At 38.7% G+C, this 23,819-nt stretch overlaps 1 protein-coding gene across 1 annotated transcript; it reads left to right on the top strand.

Moving 5' to 3' along the window:
• The first annotated feature begins 624 nt into the window (after window positions 1-624).
• LOC120790798 lies at window positions 625-21,202 on the top strand. Its single transcript, XM_040128659.1, has 5 exons — window positions 625-2,010; window positions 9,109-9,290; window positions 13,295-13,439; window positions 15,478-15,783; window positions 20,397-21,202. Exons 1-5 carry the CDS (start codon window positions 625-627, stop codon window positions 20,553-20,555), a joined length of 2,178 nt encoding a protein of 725 aa, XP_039984593.1. The 3' UTR covers window positions 20,556-21,202.
• Window positions 21,203-23,819: the final 2,617 nt, after the last annotated feature.

Genomic DNA, 23,819 nt, shown 5'->3' with positions numbered 1-23,819 from the left:
TAAAACAAGTAAAAAAAGATTAAACATATAATGTAACTAGACTTGTCATAATGATTATCCTAACCCAGCCTATTGTGTATCAGTGTGATTTAGAAGTGAAAATCAGGGTTTGTTTGACTCATGATGATACTGGAGGTCACAATCCTGCAGTCCTGTTATCCACCACATCACAGAGTGTTCATGCTGCTGGTCCCATATGCAGTCCAATACTGCAGCCTTTTTTTGACAAGGAGCGCGCTTCCAAATTTACCCTCTTGCTGCGCTCGCTCCCCGTACCTTAAAAGAGCGCGTGCACGGCTGAAGGTCACTTAAACACAAAGGGCTTTCAGCGCTGCGGTCCAATATAGCGCATGCGCGCTGCCGGAGGACTGCTTCACAGACCGCAATATGGCGAGAATGCCTGCCAGCAGAGAGACAGAGCAGGAGCAGATGAGCTGCCCCGAGAGGAGAAGGGATGAGGATGATGAGGAGGAAGATGAAGATGAGATCCAGGAAGTCCAGATCACCGGGGAGGAGGAGGAGGAGGACGAGGAGTCCGACAGAGATGGTGTGGAGCTGGAGTGGGAGTCGGGGAGGACAGTGCTGGACTCCAGTGGTTCCGCCGCGGAAACACAAGCAGTCGTTATGCGTAGTATGGACCGAGGAGAGGAGGAGGGAGAGGTGGACCCCTTCAGTAGCAGCATCCGCGCTGGTCTGGAGTCTCACCTGGAGGGAGACCTTCAGCGGTCAGAGCGGAACAGGCTGAGCGAGAACACCCGCCTGGCCACCCGGTATGCGGTGAGGATCTTCAGGGAGTACCTCAGTGAGAAAGCCCAAAGTCCAGACTTTGAAACTCTGGATAAGGAAGCGCTCTGTGCTGTGCTGCGCTCCTTTTACACGGAGGCGCGCTCCAAAAGTGGACAGTTGTACAGCAAGTCGTCCCTCATAAGCATCCGGAGCTCACTGAACCGGTACTTGAACGAGCCACCCTACTGCCGCACCTTGGACCTCACCAAGGACCCCGAGCTGCGCAGTGCCAACCTGACCCTGGCCGCGGTCATACGAAGGCTAGAGGAGCAAGGTGCCGGTCCCGTGGTGCAGAAACAAGCCATCACGCGCTCTGACCTGCGGAAACTGTACGAGTCCTCTGTGTTCAACATCGACACGCCATTTGGGCTGCTCAACAAAGTCTGGTTCGAGACCTGTATGTATTTTTGCACCAGGGGCCGGGAGAACCAGCGGGAGCTGGAGGAGGACTCATTCGGCCTGGCCGTGGATGAGGACGGGCGAAAGTTTGTCTATTTTAAAGCTCTCGGGCCGTACCACAAGTCCCGCTCCGCCGCCTGGACCAAGAAGCGTCCGGACTCAGACGAGGACACCTTGCCGCGGATGTACGAGACGGGCACCGAGCAGTGTCCGTACGCCAGCTTCGCCCGGTACGTGTCCAAAAGGAACCCGCTCTGCAGGGCGTTTTTCCAGCGGCCCCGGGACCACTGCTGCGCGAGCGACGTGACATGGTACGAGAACAAAGCCATCGGTAAGAACCTGTTGGGCACGAGGATGCAGATGTTGTCGCGCGCTGCCAAGCTCTCTAAGACTTACACTAATCACTGCATCGGCGCCGTCTCTATAGCAACGCTAAACAGCATCGTGGGCGCCGCGGGCTCTAGGCCTAAGACGACGCTTTACGTTGCCTCGGAAACGGTCAACGGTCACTCGAAGTCCCACCTGCAGCTCTTAATACCGTACATCCGCCGGGTCACAGACTCAGCGGATCTGAAGCCGCAGCGACCAGCGGCAGCAGCGACAGCAACAACAATAAACACACATTTAACAACAACAACAACTCGGAGGGTCAGCAGCGAGGAGGACGCGGGGGCTCCTTCCGCTAAGAAGCTTTGCTTGCGCCCAGGGTCACGCGCGGAGTCGCCTGTGGAGCTGAACGAGAGCGAGTCGGCGCCCGTGAGAACTACGGGGTCCCAAATTCCTACACAGCCCGCAGTCCGGTTCCCGGTCGCCGCGCCCACACAGGTAACGCAGGGCAAGTGATAGTTTATCATCTCCAGTAGTCTCTGTCTCAACAGCTCTTGCGTAAAAGCCGCCGCCGGTAAGGTAAAAAGTGTGCGTTCTGTATGAATAACATACTGCGAAGAGAGTGCGTTCATACATACTGTGTGAAGTTATGGGGATGTTCACTTTACACCAGGCGCACTGACGATTTCATATCATTGATCTTCATTTGTATTCATGAGCTGTAGGTCACTCATGATTAGTGGTAAACTGCAGTAGCCTATAATTTAACATAAGTACAAGTACAAAAGTATCGTCAGCAAAATGTATTTGAAAGTGTTTAAAGTAACCAGGATGCAAGATGGCTCTCTCTTTATTATTATCATTATTTTTATTGTTATTTTTGTTGTTACTGATGAGATTTTAATTTTGTAGTTGGTCAGGGTGGATCAAAAAATTAACCTAGCTCATTTATACTGTTGGATATTTTTATCAGTTTAGTTTTAAGTTGCATTATTTCATCTATAACGATAAATGACCATGTGTTGTATATAAAACCATAATCTGTAAAGTAACTAGTAACTAACAGTGTCAGAGAAATGCAGTGAAGTAAAAAAAAGTACAATATTCATCACTGAAATTAGTAGAAAATTGGGGAAACACAGTGAAAATAACCAAGTACCCAAAAACTGTTCTTAAGAGCAGTTCTTGAGCGAATATATTTTGTCATTTTCACCCACTGCCAATCATCATTGTATTGTTATGGAAATGCCTGTAGGTTAATATAGGATCTCCACTTGTAATACAGCCTCTGAACATCATATTTGTTATTATTTTCAATGTAAAACTGATGCAACCATATTAAAGCGGTCCATGATTAAAGGGCCATGCCAGAGTTTTTGTATGTTTTATCACCTTGAGTACATACTCCACTTCACATTCTGGAGGATATATTGTATCATATCACACGTCATAGCGAATTAATAACAATACCTGGAACAAAGAAAAACACACAAATCTTAATTTCTCTGTGGAAAATCATCACCAGTGATGTATATAGAAAATGTATAAAATTGGTTAAAACGTGCAAAAACACTGGTATGGTCCTTTAAAATGTGAGCTGCAAAGCCTGGGTTCAGCCACTATGCAGCTTTTAAAAGGAACATTTTGCTAATTTAACCTTTTTTTTGTTTTCAAATTTCTTTAAAAAAAGTTTCCATCTCAGTGGTTATTTCGGAAATTGCTCTAATCTAAATGGAATCCACTCTAAAAAACTCTTCTCTAAATAACTTAAATGTCTATGAATGCCTGCAAACAAAGAACAGAATCTTTGTTTTGCAGGAAAACTTGCAGTCAAAACAATCTGACATAATAATCATAAAAATACATAAATACACAGCAGGGGCTGAGTAACAACCAGCAGAAGTGCAGGACAAGCAGCAGTGATTTCTCTTTGTGACTGTCTCTCTGTTGCCATTGGTAACTATCTGCTGATGAAGTTACCCAACATGCATTAATAATGGCTGCCCCGTAAAGTGTTTGTTCTCTTGTCATCAAATATACACACTCTGAAAAAGTATTTTTATGTGACTGATATGTATATCTACAATCTGTGTGCAGTGGAAGTGTTTGTCTGTGTGTCTCTCTCGCTCTCTCTCTCTCTCTCTGTGTCGCTAACACACACAGATGTGAGTGTGTACTGTATGCAGATGTATCAAATATGAGCTTTCGAGTGCAGCTTTACAGTTTGTCAACTTATTTTGTTTTTATTTAGCCTTCATGTAATCAGTGTAGACTGTGTATGTGAACCCACGCTGTAGTATTTAAAGGTGTCGGTATGACTTAAATGAACAATGTTTGACAACAAAAAAAAAGCCGACACTTTAAAATAGTTAGAACATAATATAACCAGATACAATGTCATAAATGTATCTCCTGGTCCAGTATTACTAATATTTACTAATAGTGTGACGTCACGAGTCTGCCCTGAAAGGCCTTTATTACATAGTCTTGCTGCACCTCCCTCTCTCTATCCAAACCTTCTGATGTGCTCTGTGTAGGCAGGTCCTCACCACTGATCTAATATGCTTTAAAGTGATGGTTAGATTTTTTTTTTAAATTCATAGATTCCATACTTGAGGTTAACTGCTTTGGTGCATTCCAGTTTGTGCCATTTCACACACACACGATTGTGTCAAAAGAAGGCCATAGTATGGACCAAGCAGAAGTGCCCTAGGGGTAGAGGCTGTTAGATGCTGCAGCATTTCCATCTCTCAAACTGCTTGATCTAAAGGATAGAGTCCACCACTGTTGATGTGTTATTGTTGGTGATTTAAAAAGCTGCAAATAAATTAAGTACAGTACACAAAAAACAGTTCCCTCCGACTCAGTTGGTCTTAAAAATAGCCAGTATGACCCAACTGACCCATAAATACTGATGGCAATGATAAAGTAATGATGTTGATTATGATATTAAAGATGATGATGAAGGAATTTCCAGTTAGAGGATGTAGCGAGTAGATGCAAGTTGAGAGGCTCCCAACTAATTTGGATATTTTACCTTGAAGATGTCCTTTGAGTTACACTTGTTACAACAAGTTGTCAAACATGCTACGAACAAATTTGGGTGAAGAAATGACATCGAAATATAACAATCAATAAAGAATGCAAACCCTCACAACTTGGGCTACTTTGCTAGCTGGAAAGCTACCTAACTGTTTGCTGCAGGTTCAACCTCAGGTGGGCTCTTGTAGGTAAAAGTGAACTCATCACAATACAAGTGTTGTTCCTATTGGAAAGCCACTGGACCAGTATAAGGGAAGCTATATAACAATGCTGATAGATTTTTTTTATTTCAATCAGTAAAAGCCTCTATGGACATGCTACAAGGGGAGGTGAATTTGTTTAACAACCATCTCACTGAAACAAAAATAATTGTGGGAGAAAACTAAGCAGTTCACTTAGGTTGAAGTGACCATCAAATCCATATAGTCCCAGAAAAAACTCCCCTAAGACTATGAAGAGGACCCGGAAAACAGGTCCCGACAATCCCACCTCCACACTGTGAACGTACAGGAGAGTGAGACTGTCAACGAGCTGTAGCAGTTCAAAGTTGACTAATAGATGGAGATGGTGGGGTTGACCATGCACATCGGTACAAGAACAAGGATCCCCCAAAGTCCAGGTCTTTTTATTGTGCTTTCATCCACTGGGGTCAAATTGCTCTCAGACTTTTGGACCCCACTGTAACAACTCTGACAAGGAAAAAATATTAAGATGGACCACGAAACATGAATTTATGTACCAAAATGTGACTTTGAGAGTGTACCAGGACATGAGTGTGACCCTTGTTAGAAAGAGAGTGGCTTTTAATGATATTCAACAGGAGCTGTATAGAAAAGGGGCAAAGTTTGGACTGTTACACCCAGCATGCCTGCAGGTCACATTTTCAGGAGAATCCATTTATTTTGACTACATACATTACTCATTTCCTTGTATTTGGACTTATTTATTTTCTACATTGGTGGTGATATGGTTTCTGTCATCGCTGCTACTACTATTGATGTGGTGATAGTGCCTTTTTTATTTATACAGATCAGCATGTGTAGTACAAGTACCCTAAATAACCAAAATGACAATGTATCTCCATCTCTTCTTTGGGAGACTATTAAAGCTGTCATTTGAGGGGAAATTATAGCCTTTTCTTCTTTACAAAATAAATTACGCAGGGAGAAACAAGATCAACTTATAAAATCAATCAGATATTTAGATTAAATAAACTCAATGACACCATATCCTGAACATTCACAGTAGACATTAAATTTACAAAAGGAGAATGACTTACTGTCAACAGTCAAACCTAAAACCTGAAAAACAACTACTAAATTACATGTGGATTTCATTTTGAATATGGTGAGAAAGCAGGAAGGTTACTGGCTAAACCAATTTAAAGTTAAATCTGCCTCTGAGCACATATCACAAATTAAATCAGTTTCTAAGGATGTAACAGTAATGCCATCTGAAATTAATTAATCTTCGAAGACTCCCCTGTGTCTGGAGAGATTCCAGAGATGGTTATATCTCTAGATAATGAAAAGGCATTCAATAGGGCGGAATGGCCATATCTATTTAGGATTTTGGAAAAGTTTGGAGTCAGTCTTAAATTTGTGGCATGGGTAAAACTCTTTTACTCATCACACCGGACCTCTGTTATTACCAATAAATTAAATTCAGAATATTTCACTTTATACAGAGGTATCTGTCAAGGCTGCTCTCTATACCCCCGATTATCCGTTGCTTTTAAAGCATCCCCTACCATTGAAGGAATCCACAGATGGGCCCCTAGCGTAGAGCCTAACTATATGCTAACAATTTATTAGTTTATATTTATGACCCACTGAAATCTGTTCATGCATTACTTGGAATCCTTAAGTAATTTTACTTTATATATATATATATATATATATATATATATATATATATATATATATATATATATATATACACACACACACACACACACACACATATACATATATATTAATACACATATATACATACATACATATACATACACATACATACATATACATACATATACATACATACACACACACACACACACACACACACACATATATATATATATAGATATACACATATTTACATATATATATATACATAGATATACACATATTTACATATATCAGCATATATATATATATACACATATATATGTATACACATATATACATATATATGCATACATACATATACAGATATGTGTACAGATATACATTTACGCACATATACATATATATATACACACATATACATATATACACACATACATATATACACACATACACATATATATACATATACATATACACATATACATACATATATATATATATATACACACACACACGCGTATACATACACACGTATACATATGTATACACACGTATAATATATATATATATGTATAATATATATATATTTATATGTATATTTATGTATATATATGTATATATAGTGTGTATTTTTATTAATATATATATGTATATTATATATATATAGTGTGTATATTTAGTTATATATTTATTTATTATTTTTATTTTTATTTTTAAGAGTTTGTTGTTGTAATACTCATTTTGGCCACAAGAGGCTGAAGTGCACAACTACCCCAGCCTAAACAGGACTAAAAACATTCATGTTTTCTTCCAAGTGATTTTCAATTTCTCCATGCATTCTAAACAAAAGGTACTGTGTTTTAGTAAGTTATATTTTTTTCACCTTGTAAAACTTTTTTCCCCACCTGTTTCACATATGAAAAAAATCATGAGCGACTTTAGCAAGATTATCCTGGCAAAACCTTTTTTTTCACCTGTTTTTAAGTCATAAACACAGGATAGAAAACAATTCAGATCAGACTTAGAAAATGGATCACGAGAATTGTTTTTCTCACTTGCCTCTCCATGCTTCTGTAGTGAGTAGTTTAGGGGGAGAAAATGAAAAATTACGTGTAGATTTTATGGTTATTTTCTTTGTAAACATAATATACCAATGGATGATGATGAAGATTTTTTGATGATGATTTTTTTCATTCATGAATATCAATCATTAGAAAGTTCTCACCACTGAATACTATTTTTTGAAATTTTCACATATCCCTGTGTGGAGGATTTGAAAATCTCTTACCTTGGAAATAGCTGGTAGCACCAATTTGCCAGGGATGTTGTGCCATCAGAGATGCTAGAATCAACTGAATAATTTTACATAAGTGATTTTAAAGCTGCACTAATAGGTATTGCTATGTTAGCAGTAGATCAACTGATTATATGTATTGTGAAAAGAGTCCCCTGTAGTGAAGCCTTTAGTGTCTTTCAGCTTGCTGTTTTGGTTTTATGGCCCTCAACTTTACTGTTTTATTTATTTTTTTACGGCTAACTTTTTTAAAACTCCAGCAATGGGCGGCTGTTCAGTAAAAACAATCGGATAAACCCACTATGCACTACCTGCTCAGCAGCAAACAGCAGACAGACTTGGTTAGAAACTAGCTGCATTTAGCAGCTAAAGAGATATATTTTTCTCAGGAGTTGATAGTGACCAAAAAAAAAAAAGACAATAGAGAGAGAATATTGGACTTAGATTCATCAGATGGACACAAACACCACATAAATGTTAATGTTACTGATGTGTCTGCTGGATGTAAATAGGCAACTGTTTAACATTTTCAGCTTGAAAACAAAGTCTTTAAGGATGCTAATTATTCTCATAAAGTAGTTTATGGCTTAAAGACCCACATTTATGAAACAATATCACAAACCTGATACATTTATCAGATGGCACCAAGTGATCCCTGGTTGTGCTGGGTGGGTAAACAGAGAACAGTTCAGAGTAGTTAAGAACCTCACTGAGCCAGACTTCAAGTCACAGACTTGAGGTCACACCTTACACTTAGAACTGAACAGCTCTCCTTGGATTTCTTAGCTTCCTGTCAAGCCTCTGGCATCATCTGACAGCCCTGAGGCTGCAGCTATGAATCTAAACCATCAGAAACTTTACCTAGTGGGCCAAGCATGCCAGGAAGTTCACAGGATGTGACAGGGTACAGTATGATTGGCTCATCGCAGAAAAAGGTAGCTTTAGCAAATATTTTGTTGACTGATCCATGCACCCTGAACTCTGAGCTGTATAATAATGTTACTTGACATCCTCCTTTGCTCTCATTATAAATACCATGGCCACTATGGGGCTTTGAGCATTAAAAGATGTCGGCCCTTTTGGGCTCAAACGTCTCATGCTGTACGCACACAGCTTCGTATCTCCACAATGTTGGTATAATGACACATTAAATCACCAACTGTTGTGGGATGATTTGTTCAGTCTTGACTCTGCTGTAGGCATGAGCCCAGGATCTCTAAAATAAGTGTCTAAATAAGCGGCCTCTGTTGACCTCTGACAACCACACTATTGCTACTAATACTACTAATACCCCTACTACTTTTATAATGCTAATAACTCTTTTGTGTGTGTGTGTGTGTGTGTGTGTGTGTGTGTGTGTGTGTGTGTGTGTGTGTGTGTGTGTGTGTGTGTGTGTTTTTTGTGTCCCAGGACAGCCCTGGCAGCAGCAGCAGCATGTCGAGTCAGCAGTTTGTCTCTGTGTCTCCTTTGGGCTCTGCCGGCATTCCCACGCCAGCTCAGCTCACCAAAACCAACGCACCTGTCCACATTGATGTAGGAGGACACATGTACACCAGCAGCCTGGCCACTCTCACAAAGTACCCTGAGTCACGGTGAGAGACACATATCCACTATGAAAAACAATCCCTAAAATGCCTTTATCTTCCAAAAACACACTGAACACCTTACTTTAAATCAAGTGTTTGGTTTGTTAGTCAAACTCATTGTGGTAGTCATCCATTAATTTGCCCATTAACTTGAAAAGGCTAAAAGTAATCCCCTAAAACTTGAAAACTAAATACCTTAATTTCAAAAGTCCTTGATTAACAAATTAAGTAGATTTTACAAGGTGCATGACTTTCCCCTAATTTGCATATTCATTTGAAATATCTGACTTTAATCATCAAATTAAAGTGGGGGTAAATGGATGGATTAACTAAAAGATTCTAATAATAAAATTGTATGTACCTTTTACTTTTGTTGAAAAAGGAAATATATATATCTATATATATCTCACATTTGATTGGAAATGTTTTAACATATTAATTAAGAAATAATTATTTCATGTTATTTGGTTATGTTACTTTGTAAGCCATGCCAATACTTTTAAAATGCTTTAATATACTGTACATATTACAATCCATTCATTTGTCCATGTATAGTGAATTTATTCAGTTAAAGCTGAACTTGAATTTGAACTATTTACCCCCTAAAATCAAATTAAAATGAATCACATCATTATTAATGGGTAGAATAATGGGATTTAACAATAGAAAATTAAGGTATTCAATCTCATAGTGAATGATTCACACAAAATTGAAGACTATTCAACTACAAGAAGTGGACAAAATGGCAGAAATATTTAATCACATAGACTTTCTACGTTTTGCTCTATGACCCATCAGTTCTTCTCAGTGAGCTTCCACTTGCCACTACGGTTTCTCTTTGCTGATACAACTAGTCCATTTGGTAGATGTTTCCATTACTCACTGTCCATCTTGACCTCCATAAATTACTTTTTATTTTTTGCTCCTGATGCTTCTGCAGTTTAATGACTGATGATGTGGCCTCTGTCGATCACTGTTAGTTCCCTCATGTTGCTTTGCAAACTCAAATATAATAGAGCTAATTGTCAGAGCGTTTTAAAGCTGCCAAGTTGCATATTGGCATTCAGTACGCCTACCCTGTTAGACTGATTATTTTTATTTAGTCCAGTAAGTACTGGTGATCCATAAACATATCCACTTCGTTGCCTCTCATGTAAAATATTTCTCAGGCTACTTTTTTCTGTATTCTGGCCAATAAACAGTAAATGGTTAAAGGACTGCACTCACACTCTGGTCTTCATACAGCGCTTTTCTATATATACAGCGCTTTCTATACACACACGCACACGCACACGCACACACACACACACACAGGCGCACACACACACACACACACACACACACACACACACACACACACACACACACACACACACACACAGACAGACCGATGATACATTGGGGGAATTTTTGGGACTCAGTATCTTGCCCAAGGAAACTTCGACATGTGCACTGGAGGAGCCTGTAATAATACAAATATAAATTCTTACAACATCTTATAAAGTATCTTTAAGCATGACTTTGTATCATAGGCTATAAAATGCACCCTTAATCATTTCAACACACTCAGCTTATGGTGACTAACGCTAGCTAATGTTATCAAACTGCAGCTAGACTTTGCTTTGCAACTTAGAATACTGAGTTTGTTGACTTTCTGAGTCTTTTCTAATTAGCTTACTGTTAAATTATATTTCAGCATGTCACATATTAAGGACTTTATATTTATCAAAGAAGTAAAACAAGAAGTAAATATACCATACCTCACGATCTTTAATGAGACATCTTTGTTGGTTCTTGTTTGTGTTCTCATCCCACTCACTATCAGTCAGCTCACCTGATGATGATGACTGTAAAAGATCTTTGGAATCTTTGGAAATGAAGAGAAACTGAATGGGCCATTATCTTGTAATTGCTAAACAACAGCCACTGTTCAGCAAAAGATACAAAGTCTCACTTTAAAGGGGAACTGCACCAAGTCTAAAAATCCTGCTTGCACTGCCAACTAGCAGTGACAAAATGCTTTTTACACAGTCTGTGAAGCAGTAATGTAGCATATCACTATAGCGCCATGCTACATCATAGCTGGGTGTGATCACAGTAAACAGAAAACACCTGTGGTGTGATATCAGAGGTTCAGGAGACTTGTACTTTTCAACCCATTGAGGCCAGTGCAGGTACATTTTTCCTTCTTCTAAAATCTAGTGTAGACTTACACTTAAAAGGATTACTTATGTACATATACGCCATATGTACATTCAACAAGCACTTTATTAGGAACACCATACTAATACTGGGTAGAGCCTCCCTTTGTTCTCAAACAGCCTCTATTCTTTGTGGCATGGATTCCACAAGATGTTGGAAACATTCCTTTGAGATTCTGCTCCATGTTGACATGATAGCATCGCATCCTTTCTGCAGATTGCTCAGCTGCGCATTCATGCTGCCAATCTCCCTTTCTACCACATCCCAAAGGTAAATCCTCTTTGATTCAGATCTGGTGACTGGGAAGTTCACTGATCTCATTGTCATGTTTATAAAACCAGTTTGAGACTAATTCTGCTTTGTGACATGTTGATTATCCTACTGGGAGTAGTCATAGCTTTGAGATGTCTATAAGACTAAAAAAAGTGCTATATAATTGCAGTCCATTTATCATTTACCATTAAAAGATGGGTAAATTGTTGCCATAAAGGGATGCACATGGTCAGCAACAATACTCAGATAGGCTGTGGCATTCAAACCATGATTGATTGGTATTAAGGGGCCCAAAGTGTGTCAAATAAACGTTCTCCAAACCCTTAAACCACCACCACTAACCAACCAACCACTGTTGACAAAAGGCAGGTTGGTTCCATGGATTCATGCTGTTGATACCGAATTCTGGCCCTTCCATCTTTGTACGTTAGCAGAAATCCAGATTCATTAGACCAGGCTAGGTTTTTCCAGTCTTCAACTGTCCAGTTTTGGTGAATCTGTGCCTACCGCAGCCTCAGATTTCTGTTCTTGGCTGACAGGAATGGAACGTGGTCTTCTGATAGTGAAGCCACCTCAAGGTTGGATGTCTTGGGCATTCTGAGAAGCTTTTCTGCTCACCACAGTTGTAAAGAGTGGTTATCTGAGTTACAGTAGCCTTTTTGTCAGCTCCAACCAGTCTGGCCATTTTCCTCTGATCTATATCATCAACAATGTGTTTCCATCTGCAGAACTGCAGCTAACTGGATGTTTTTGACACCATTCTGGGTCTAGGTCTAGGTTGTGTGTGAAAATCCCAGGAGATCAGCAGATTCAGAAATATCTGAATCAGAAAATAAGCCCATCTGGCACCAACAATCATGCCAAAGTCACTGAGATAAACTTTTTTGCTATTCTGATGTTTGATGTGAACATCAACTGAAGCTCCTGACCTGTATCTGCATGATTGTATGTATTACACTGCTTCGACCTGATTGGCTGATTGGATAATTGCACGAATACGCAGGTGTACAGGTGTTCCTACTAAAGTGCTCAGTGAGTGCACATTGAGGAGATCTTTTCTCCTATCCATATTGGCTGCTAAGCGCCACCATGCAAGTGCAATGTTAGAGATGGGGGACAAAAGCCACAGTCCTTGGTCCACTGTTCAGCGTAAAAATGCATCGTAGAGCCAAATTAAGCCAAAACTTAAGCCAAATTTTGGACTGAAAATACTAAGATACACTCTTTATTTGGCTAGGAAAGCACTTCAATTGGCTACGAAGGGAGGAAGAATGATTACAGTGACCAAGTGCTCAAAATAAATTTAGAAATTTGAACCTGCCCTTTAAAGCCAAGTATGCTCTTACTGTACTGTAAATTGGGTAGCAGTCAGTTAAGTGTACTTTTTTTTTAAAATCTGTCAACAATGTCTGAACATTCAGCCACTGCAGTACATTATAGGAGATCTGTGTCCAGCAGACATGACAGCCTCCCCAACATTTGTTAGGTATTTCACGAAGGGGCCTTTGTATCGCTGTCTTTATTGTTTCTGGCAGGATTGGTCGTCTGTTTGATGGAACAGAACCCATAGTGTTGGACAGTCTAAAGCAGCACTACTTCATTGATCGAGATGGCCACATGTTCCGCTACATACTTAACTTTCTCCGGACCTCAAAACTCCTCATCCCTGATGACTTCAAAGTGAGTGTCTGTCTAGAGTTTTGATCAGGTGCTACCACAGTTTATCACTGCAGTGTGTCTGAACAGTCCCACATCACAGGGAAAGACTGTCAGAGGAGGGATTCAACCGTTGTTACTAGTCCAGAGACACTTATAAACTTTTATACCACTAGTTCTCACGAACTATCCTGAGGACTGCATTGAGCTAGTGTAGTGTTACAGTTGCCCCTATGATTCAGAACTTTTCAGACACCCTGTACAGTCATAGTGTTGTACTGTCAGTCACTGAATGATGACTTTCTAGAGGTACAAAATTTTTAGGTAACAAGCATGTTTTGATATAATTTATAATAATAATAAGTTGTATATAAGTCATATGTTTTCTTTACTGGAATACTTACTTACTTTCCATGGTTAATACATTCCATATTTATCTACTTTTTAATTACCAGTGCTTTGGGTTTAAAAATCCTTTACACAATTAAGATGCACCTATGATTACAATTAAAGGAAACAAATTAGAGGAAAACCCGAAAAAATGTGTGAAGAAACAGGATGACAGTGCCCCTGTCCATAGGGCATGAGGGGTCAATGAATGGTTTGATCAGTATGAAAATAATGTGAATCATATACTATATAGCCTTCGCAGTCACCACATCTCAGCCTAATCGAACACCTATGGGAGATTTTGGACTGATGTGTTAGACACTGCTCTTCACCACCATCATCAAAAAACCGAATGAGGGCAGATCATTTGAAAGAATCGTGTTCCATCCCTCCAATAGAGTTCTGGAGAGACTTGTAGAATTAATGCCTAGTTGGATTGAAACTGTTCTGGCACCTCGTGGCGTCCCAACACCTTACTAAGACATTTTATGTTGGTTTTTCCTTTCATTTGTCACTCGTCTTTATTATTTCTATTAATTATAATTTGTGATATTATATGTAAAATGCTGCTATGCAATTTTATTACATTATACATAGGTGTTGCATTATGCCTTGATGTGCATCATGCTATTCCAACTTAACCAATCCAAAACAATGTTTCCATCCAACAGCCCGACTGCAATCAGTCATATGGCTGTTACTGTTTTCTGACTTCATGTTAGAAAATAGCACCAAGGAAATTGTTGCCTACATATTCTGGCACTGGCTTCAGTGCTGGCCGCCTGCCCGCTCTGCCCTCAAGTAACAGTCTTAAAGTCAAGGAAACTTTAATTCTCCTTACTTTCTTGTTCATTAATTCATTGTCATAATCATGGGACACTCAAATGGAAAACCACCTAAAGCCAGGTTGTGTGTTTTTTTTTTTTTTTCCTTTCAGCAACTTTTACTTCCACTAAAAGGCATTAAAGTATACACATATTGACTAACTGTGTATTCAGTGGGTTAGCTTCTACCTAAGGTTTGGTACCTCAGCAATACTGAACAACTGAACAAGCCATTTGCATCTCAGCCAAACATTTATTGACTGACTGGCTATGTGTTAATGCATTTATTTGACTTTGTTCAGGCAAAAATACAAATGTGTGCAAGCAACAATGTTACCATTCTTTGCTTTGACACATTGTAATGTATGTTCTGTGCCTTCAAGTGGGAATGAATTTTCTTTGTGGTGACCATATCATTTCCCTTTAACCTTGTCCAGAAATATTTCCACGGCTGAAGTGAATGATAGCAGTATTTAGTGAAAACATAAAAGAAATCCCTGTGTGTCTGTGTGTGTGTCTGGTCGCCACCTTGCGTGTTCCCCGCCCACAATTTTGTGTTGGGTTCTTGTTGGATACTGCTCATATCCTGTCTCAAACTCATTGTCGAAATGCACCAACTACAAGTGCAAACATTTTTGGAAACTGTCGTAGTGTCACAGACAGCTCACGGTGAAGTTAAGACTTAGACAACCCATGCTAACTTAAAAGTTTTGGTCTCAAATCTCTGTAGCATTAATATGTTAAAATAATAATTCAGAAAATTAAAATTGTTCTGCAAAGGTGACAAATTTATTTCTATCTGACAAATGGTCAGTTTTTGGTGATGTGTATGGTGTGTGTGTTTGCAGGAATACTCCCTTCTGTATGAAGAGGCCAGTTTCTTCCAACTGGCTCCTCTGCAGGCTGAGCTGGAGCGCTGGAAGACTGAGCAGGAATACAGAAATGTGTGTCAGCAGTGTGAGTGTGTCGTGGTTCATGTGGCTCCAGAGCTCGGAGAGAGGATCAGCGTGAGTGCCCACCGGGGCATGATTCAGGAGGTTTTCCCTGAGGTCAGAGACGTCATGACCAATTCCCTGAACACCAGCTGCAACCAGGACTCCACACACATCATCCGTTTCCCTCTCAACGGCTACTGCCACCTCAACTCTGTTCAGGTACAAAACACACCCTGGGTTCAGTTTTAAACTCAACACCACGGTTGATAAGGGATCGGACTGTAGAGATTGAACGTATGTCTGTACTACATGATAAAGGGGAAAATCAGAGTCTTTGGACTTAGGGTTCGAAAGTTTATTTGTAAAACACCTTGCAATAACAATTCAAAGTGCTTTACATGAGACATAAAGGCGGAAACACAAGGCTATTTAATATACAATATAAAAAGACACACATAAATAGGATTAAAAATTATTTAAACAAAGTAGAATATTAAAATATACTAAAATACAATAAAACAGATAAACAGGAGAATAGAAAATTACAGTGCAGTGCAAGATATGAATTAAGAGTCCCAAATTTAATTTCATTAAAGGCAGCAGCAAACAGAAAAGTCTTAAGCCCTGATTTAAAAATAACTACAAGAATAGTTCTGCAGTTTTTGCAGTTTTCTGGGAGATTGGCCAGATATGGGGAGCATAAAAACTGACTCTTGTAACTCCATGTTTAGTTTTGACCCTGGGGACAGGTCTGAATGGTTCATAACGATGCAGCAGATCAGAAATAAACCATTCAGTCTTTATATTCCAATAGCAGTATTTTAAAGTCCATTGCCTGTCACACAGGAATGCAGTGTAAAGATCTGAGAACTGGAATGTTGTGATCCACTTTCCTGGACTTAGCGAGGACTTTGAACTGTCTGATTTGAGACCTGTAAAGGTAGTGTTTCAGTAGTCAAGCCTACTGAAGATAAACACATGGATATGTTTTTCTAAGTCCTGCTCAGACATAAGTCCTTTATTTCTTGATATATTCTTCAGGTGATGTGGGCTGTCTTCTCCAAGATTTCTGGCTTGGGTTGTGGTCTTTAACGTTAGCGACTGAAGCTTGGCACTGACTTTGAATCGTTCTTCCTTAGGTCCAAAAATAATTATTTCAGTTTTATCTGTGTTTAACCAGAGAACATTTTGGCACATCCAATCACTGATTTCTTCAATGCACCTACTCAGTGTTGGTATGGGATCATAGTAATCTGGTAATGTCATTATATAAATTGGTGTGTCATCTGCATAATTATAGATTTTTTTTTTTTTGAGGAAGAAGACTGAAGAAGATATTTTGATGTTTTCCATGATCTGAGCTAGTGGGAACATGTTGAACAGAAGTGGCCTGAGAATGAAGTCTTGGTTAGGCTCAGATGTGTAATTTCCGAAGGACACAAAGTAGTCCCTGTCCTTTAAATCTGATTCCAACCAGTTTAGCACTTTGCCAAAGAGTCCCAATCAGTGTTTCAGTCTGTCTATTAGTATGCTGTGATCATCCGTGTTGAATGCAGCACTGAGATCCAATCATTCCAAGACTGGAACTTTTCCACTTTGTGTTTAAATAGATGCCATTCAGTACCTCGGTGCTGTGGTGTGATCGCATAAAAGCAAAATTTCAAACCAAAACAAATTAATTACAACAGATTCACGCAATCAGTGAATGTTTGGAGCTTATGTACAGTTCAACTTTGGTGAAAATTTCCATGCCATTGACCAATTGCAAACATCTTGACAGCAATGAGATTTTAGGGAATGCACAAATGCAGAGTCTAAAATGCAGAAAGCTATCATATTAGCTCTATCACACCATCCAGAAAAAAATATTTTATTTGGCACTCTGTCCTCTGGCATAATAATAAAAGGAAAATAAATTGAGTAATGTTTTTTTGCAAATGCAATGTTCAGGGATTGACCCAGCGACCTTCCAGTCATAAACTTGCTCCTATAATCTTTAGGTCACCACTGCCCCATTGGGGGGGATGTTACTCGGAGTTACACAGCTACATTCAGTCATTGACAGCAGATTTAATGAAGATGACAAAAGGCCTGAGCAAGCACCCAACAACATGGCCAAAAGTGGAATGCAATGTACGTGTCTTAAAGGACAAGTGTGTAGAATTTAGGGGGATGTAACGGCAGAAATTGAATATAATATTCATAATTATGTTATCGTTAGTGTTTAATCACCAGAAACTAAGAATCGTTGTGTTTTCGTTAGCATAGAATGAGTCTTTCATATCTACATAGGAAGCAGGTCCTCTTCCACGGACTCACTATGTTGCACCACCATGTTTCTACAGTAGCCCAGAACAGACAAACCAAACACGGGCTCATGAGAGAAACTTTCATGTTTTTGCCACTAGATCCCACTGAATCTTACACACTGGTTCTTTAAGATGCAGTATCAAGAGATGTCCGTTAAAACATGCCAACTGCTCTTTTGAAATACAATCCATTAAATCTCTTTTTACAAAACATTTTTGTTTCAATAGTTAATCCATATCTGTCTAAAGGGTTTTTTGGTGATGTCAAAGTATTCTTATTTAATTCCAATATTATTTTAATTTGCAAACATCTATATTTTTTGAGATCAGTTAAAAAATCTCAAAAAACCTACTTTAATATTGTGTTTTTATGATACTGTGAACATTTTGTAGTTTTTTTTTTTTTTTTTTACCAACACCTCCATTTCACCATCCATGAAATGCTTGATGTGCTTGAAATTTCAGTGACAAAGTGTCAATAATCAGATGGAGAGCCCTTTGATATACTGAAGATGTTGACAGTTATCCAATGACTTTCTTGTGTGGAGATAAACTGATGGGTGACACACTTCATTACTGTATGTCTCACTGTCTTTGTCTCAGGGAAAAAATCAGTTATAGAGGTGCAGTACAGAGGGACAGATGACTCCTGAGGGCAAACTGATACAATGTCACCATGTTCACTTTAGAAGAAATACATCAGTAGTGTTGTTGTGGTGTTTTTTATTTTTTTTTAGTTTACATAAACGGATTGAATGATCCAGATCCTATTGCAGTGGTTTGCTGTTTACCCGGCATTAGCCTTTTGTTGAAAGAATGGATCATAATATCTGAATCATGCAACCAGAATGTTTAAATAAACAACAACAAAAAAAACTCTTACACTGCATTCCCATTAAGTGAATTGAATTTTTTTGAAACCCTTTTCTGTTGTGTTTTGTGTGACTTGCAGCAAGTATCAGTATTTGGTTGTGTTTTCTCACTTTTGCAGCATTGCTGTCAAACCGATATATTTTTTCAGTTTTCCTTCATTTGCTTGTGTTTTGAGTATTTGCATGTGTTTTCATAAGTTGCAGTGTGTTGAGCTCTCAGGGCCACAGTATATGGGCAACTGTGTATGCATTTTAATGTAAAAATTATTTTATCTGGAATTATAATTAAAAAGATGCATTCAAACAGGTTCTACACCAATAATAATTTACATCAAAAAGACATTTATCTCTTCTCAGACCATGGTTTTTCTGCATGGCAGGAGAAGAGGGGTATTTGTTTTTTTAGTGTGTTTCTCTTATAGGTGGGTATTCTGAGATGCTGACCTCATTTATTCTAATGTTCTTGATTTCTGTGTTCTTTTGAAATAAAAAAAAAAATAGAAAAGATATTTGAGAAAAAAGGTTGGTTTGTTTTTTCCCCCAAACTTTATCCAAAACGGTGCTTACAAAATGTTGCATCAGCATCATTCCATGTTATATTCTAATTGGTTGGTTTGTAGATATAGCTGGTAGCAGCACCACATTGTGAGAATATGTTCCTAAATTTCTGACTGTCAGAATTTTACTGCAGGCTGTCCCCAATGCTCCAAAGCAGCTGTCCGTGGACGTGTCTTATTTACAGGCATTGACGACCACAGAATTCTCCATGTTTCTCCATGTCAACTTTCGTCTCAAACAGCCATTGCAACACAGTGTAAAGGGGCCTTGAGGGGCACAAATGCATTATATCAAAAGTCTATTGCTGGTTCCCCCACCTTTATCAGAAAGGTTTCTGCTCAACTTAAAGCTGTACCACGTGGATGCAACACCGTTTTTGAGGCCTGTATCAGGACAAGTGCCTCTTACATCCTTGTTGGTACCTTAACTACAGTAAAGATTCCCCACAGGAAACTGGTTTTCAGGGGTAGTAAACACCTGTAACTGATTGCATTGTTAAACTATGAAGGTTTTCTGTTTTCTCAAGATTGTGACTTGCTGCTCTAAATCATTACAGACTGAATACATTTATTCTGATGTTCTGACACAGAGGCACTCCCTTTTTAATGCAAGGTGACACCTTCACTATAAAACACTGAAGTAAATCCTAAACTATCAATTATTTTTCTTTCATTGTCACTGACATTTGTCAGTTGGAGGAACTTGGAGAGCTGTGCTTTTCAAAATTACGTTTTTTTTCCCTTAACTTAAAGCCAATATTTTTAGAATTTTAATTTGAATATTGCATCTTTCAAGTAATGCTAGTGGTGTAAGTTTTTTGTTTGTAGAAATATGAGACAATCCTGTTGAAACTTAGTGCAGCCAGTGTGTTGCTGTAGGCCTGTGCAGTCCCAGATCTGACTCAAAGTGGAAATTTTTTAAAAATCTACACATACTGACTTCAAATTGATCAATAAAATGTTGAACAACTTTGTTCATTTTTTCCCAAGCGGTGTATTTGACTTCAGCACTCTGGAGAAAATGTCTAAATATCTTGCTCAAAACTTGTCAAATCTCATTCTTGTGTTGCTATTTGGTTTGTGTGTGACTGCAGGTGTTGGAACGGTTACAGCAGAGAGGGTTCTGGATCACAGGTTCATGTGGCGGCGGAGTGGACTCTTCTCAGTTTAGTGAATACATTCTACGAAGGGAGGGCCGAGGCAGCCAACATCCCCCCAACCTCATACGAATCAAACAGGAATTTGTGAACTGAACTCAGAGGAAATCAACAAAGGCCAACACCATCAACTGGTCTGTGCAAGCACGTGGACAATTTGTCAAATGGAGAGCAGCTTAACTTCAGCATGAAAGAATGCAACAACGTAACCAGACATGAACACAGAATCTCTTATGTTTTTACGAGATGTTGGTGTATCTCCTTTGATACTTTACTTACAGTTTCCACATTCATGTCAGACAGTAGTATCATAACAGTAAAAAAATAAATCCATCAGAGCAGGGATTGCAGGGGATCATGGGATGGGAATCATGGGATCATGGGAAATGTTGTCCTAATTTTGAGATATACTAGTTTAGCATTTCTCTTGATATGAAATGGAGGTTAGTATTTAGGGCTGTGGCGTATGGATAAAATCGTTTATCGTGGCAGATGTCATCATCTACCATGACCATATGTATTTATAAGAATGTTGATACTATGTGTGAAAATGTGCCCTCAACTTAAATCATGTAGCAGTTATTTAGTGGGTTAAACAAAATAAAGCCTATAATCATAAACAACAATCTAATCCCTGAAATTAAAGTGAAGTCCCGAGCCAGGTAAATCCAGGCATTTTGAATGTTTGCATTGGCAATAAATCCAGATGTTTGCTCTTGGAACAACAGCTGTCAAAAACCCCTCACGGTGCTCCATTAAAAAACACCGAAGGCACAGCGCTCTGCACAGCAGTGAAAGATATGAGCAAGCATATGCCTACATTCAGTGTGGTTAATCAAATTAATTAAATAACTGACAAATCAAGGTACTTCATGACATTGATGCAAACATTCAGTAAAACAGTACTGCTTAAGAAGAGTCCTGCTCAGTGACTTCGTCATTGCCCACATTGGCTTACCCTCCGAGATATTAAAGGGAGAGCTACTATAGTATAAACAATATTGAAGTGTACAAAATCTCTAACAGTTGACAAATTTCTGTTGCTTAACAGTACATATATATTTTCATATTGCCAAACCCTACCACTAGTTATCAGATATTATGACTCGTTTGTCAGGAGCAATGAAGGGAGTAGCGTGACATTTAGAAGGCAATGACAAATTACCTTTTTTGTTGATTGGTTCAGAGGACCTGTTGATCTCAACAGCAAATATACATTTCACATGAGATAGAACCACTGTAGTGCTCACAGAGCGCAAATAACTGACTGCTCAGCATCTCCTTTAACATCCAGATACTGACAAATGCAGACTGCACATCAACAGCACTAACTACTATTGGCCTTTCAGAGATGAATCATAGGTCTACAAATTGCATTGAAAACAATCTTTTCCAGCCAAGACTACTGGTTGTAATGTATTGTATATGTTGTCTAAGTACTGTATATATTCAATGCAACTTTGTATAAGTTGCGGTGTATAAATGATGAGGCATGAGCCTCATTTGCATGTACTGCTACATTGTTTGGTAATATTTGCAGAAACCATCAAGTAACTTTGACCTTGAGCAAATCTGATGTTTGCGTTTGGTAAAGTAAAACATTAGAGCAAAAACACTCAGTTCTCTGTGAAAAAATAACTTTTATTTATTTAAGCCTTAATTTTATTTTTGGCATGCATTATTGTAGATGCGCATTTTCTCCCTTCATTCTGTTTTAGAAAATATAGGCAGAAAAAGGATCTGCACAGGAAGGATTTGAATGTATTTTCCATGCAAACATATATATTTTCCAAATATGTTTTATAGGTCAAGTCCGAGGTTTGCCCGTAAAGAAGCATTGAACTGCAACCCAAGCCAGCATTGTTTATTTCTATATCATGTTTTCTTTGTTTTGCATAGTTATTGTTAGATAATTTCATGATGAATAAACAGGAACTCATAAGCAACAATTTTCAAATGTAAATGCGAGTTTTGACTTTGACAAGGCAAACCATCAATGCTTCATCGTGCTGTGGTGGCAGTGTGCAGTCTGGACACCCCATAGGTTGTTTTTGCAAGCAGCTTAGTACAACCCATTGTTCCATTTTATATATTTTATTATACTGCTAAGAGACCTCTGGCAGTCATATGAGACAACATCAGTCTTCATCATCAGCAAAAGCCCAAAAATGACACGTCAATATTAGCCCTCTAGTGGTCGCAATAATAATGTAAGGGCAAGGTAACATTTTATAGCACCAAACTCCGCATTAGGGAGGAGGTCGTGGTGGATGAATTGGTCAACAAAACATTGGACTTGACACAGGAGACTATTTTACGTTTCCTGTTTCCAACTGATAGTCAACGTTGTTTCTTTTAACTGTAACCACCATCATTCTATATCCTGGATGACGACAAATGTTCTCTAACATTAACAAAGCACTTATTTTAACCCCAACCCTGATCTTTCATGGTTCAGGTTCATCATGGTTTTAACCAAACCATGATCTTTCCCTAAACCTAATCAACTTGTTTTTGTGCGTAAAACTTCCTATAGCACTTAGAAATTATAAAAGGGATAATTATTTATTTTGCAACAGTGATAACAGTTTATATGTGGCATATCTCCTGCTGTCGGAGGGGAACTAATTCAGGAAATGCTCCTGTGGGGCTTATCAGATCATAGGGACAAATGGTTCACCATTTTGGGAAATACACCTATTTGCTTTCTTGCCAAGAGTTCAAGAGAAAATCAATGTCAATCTCATGTCTGTATGCTAAATATTAAACTTTTTCTTGTTTCTGTGCAGATTTAAGAAACTACATATAACCTGTTTATTAGTAAAATCTAGAGCAGCTGATGGGTTGAGTTTCTAAACTTTGGACAGAGCCAGGATAGATTTTTTCCTGTGTTTCCAGGCTTTAAGCTAAGCTAATTTAGCTGGTTGTAGATCATATTTAGTGTACATACAGTGGGATCCAAGTCTAGGACGACTTTCCCATTCACTTGAATGGGAAAGTGGACCCCGCCGTGCATGGGAGTGGTATCAACCTGAATTTCTAACTCTCAGCAAGGAAGCACATAAGTGCATTTTCCAAAATGTCAAACTATTCTTTTAAAAATATGAACACACATTTTCAGTAATTCAAAAAGAAAACTTTTCCGAGGATCCCATTATTAAAAAAAATAATGCCTCATAACCAAGTCTACAGACTGCTCTTTATCAGTCATCATGCTTTTTTTATGAAAGAAAAATAAAAATTTAAAAACCTAATTAAAAAGCTAATTAAAAAGCTGACTCAACATATAAGTACAGGGTCTATTACTGTGTCACTTAGCATCTAACTAGCTTAGCTGTGGTGTAGACCAGGTCCAGGTAA

This window comes from Xiphias gladius, chromosome 6 (genome assembly GCF_016859285.1).
Source record: "Xiphias gladius isolate SHS-SW01 ecotype Sanya breed wild chromosome 6, ASM1685928v1, whole genome shotgun sequence".
In the NCBI taxonomy this organism is placed as follows: domain Eukaryota; kingdom Metazoa; phylum Chordata; class Actinopteri; order Istiophoriformes; family Xiphiidae; genus Xiphias; species Xiphias gladius.
This window is presented reverse-complemented; position numbering and strand designations above follow the sequence as displayed.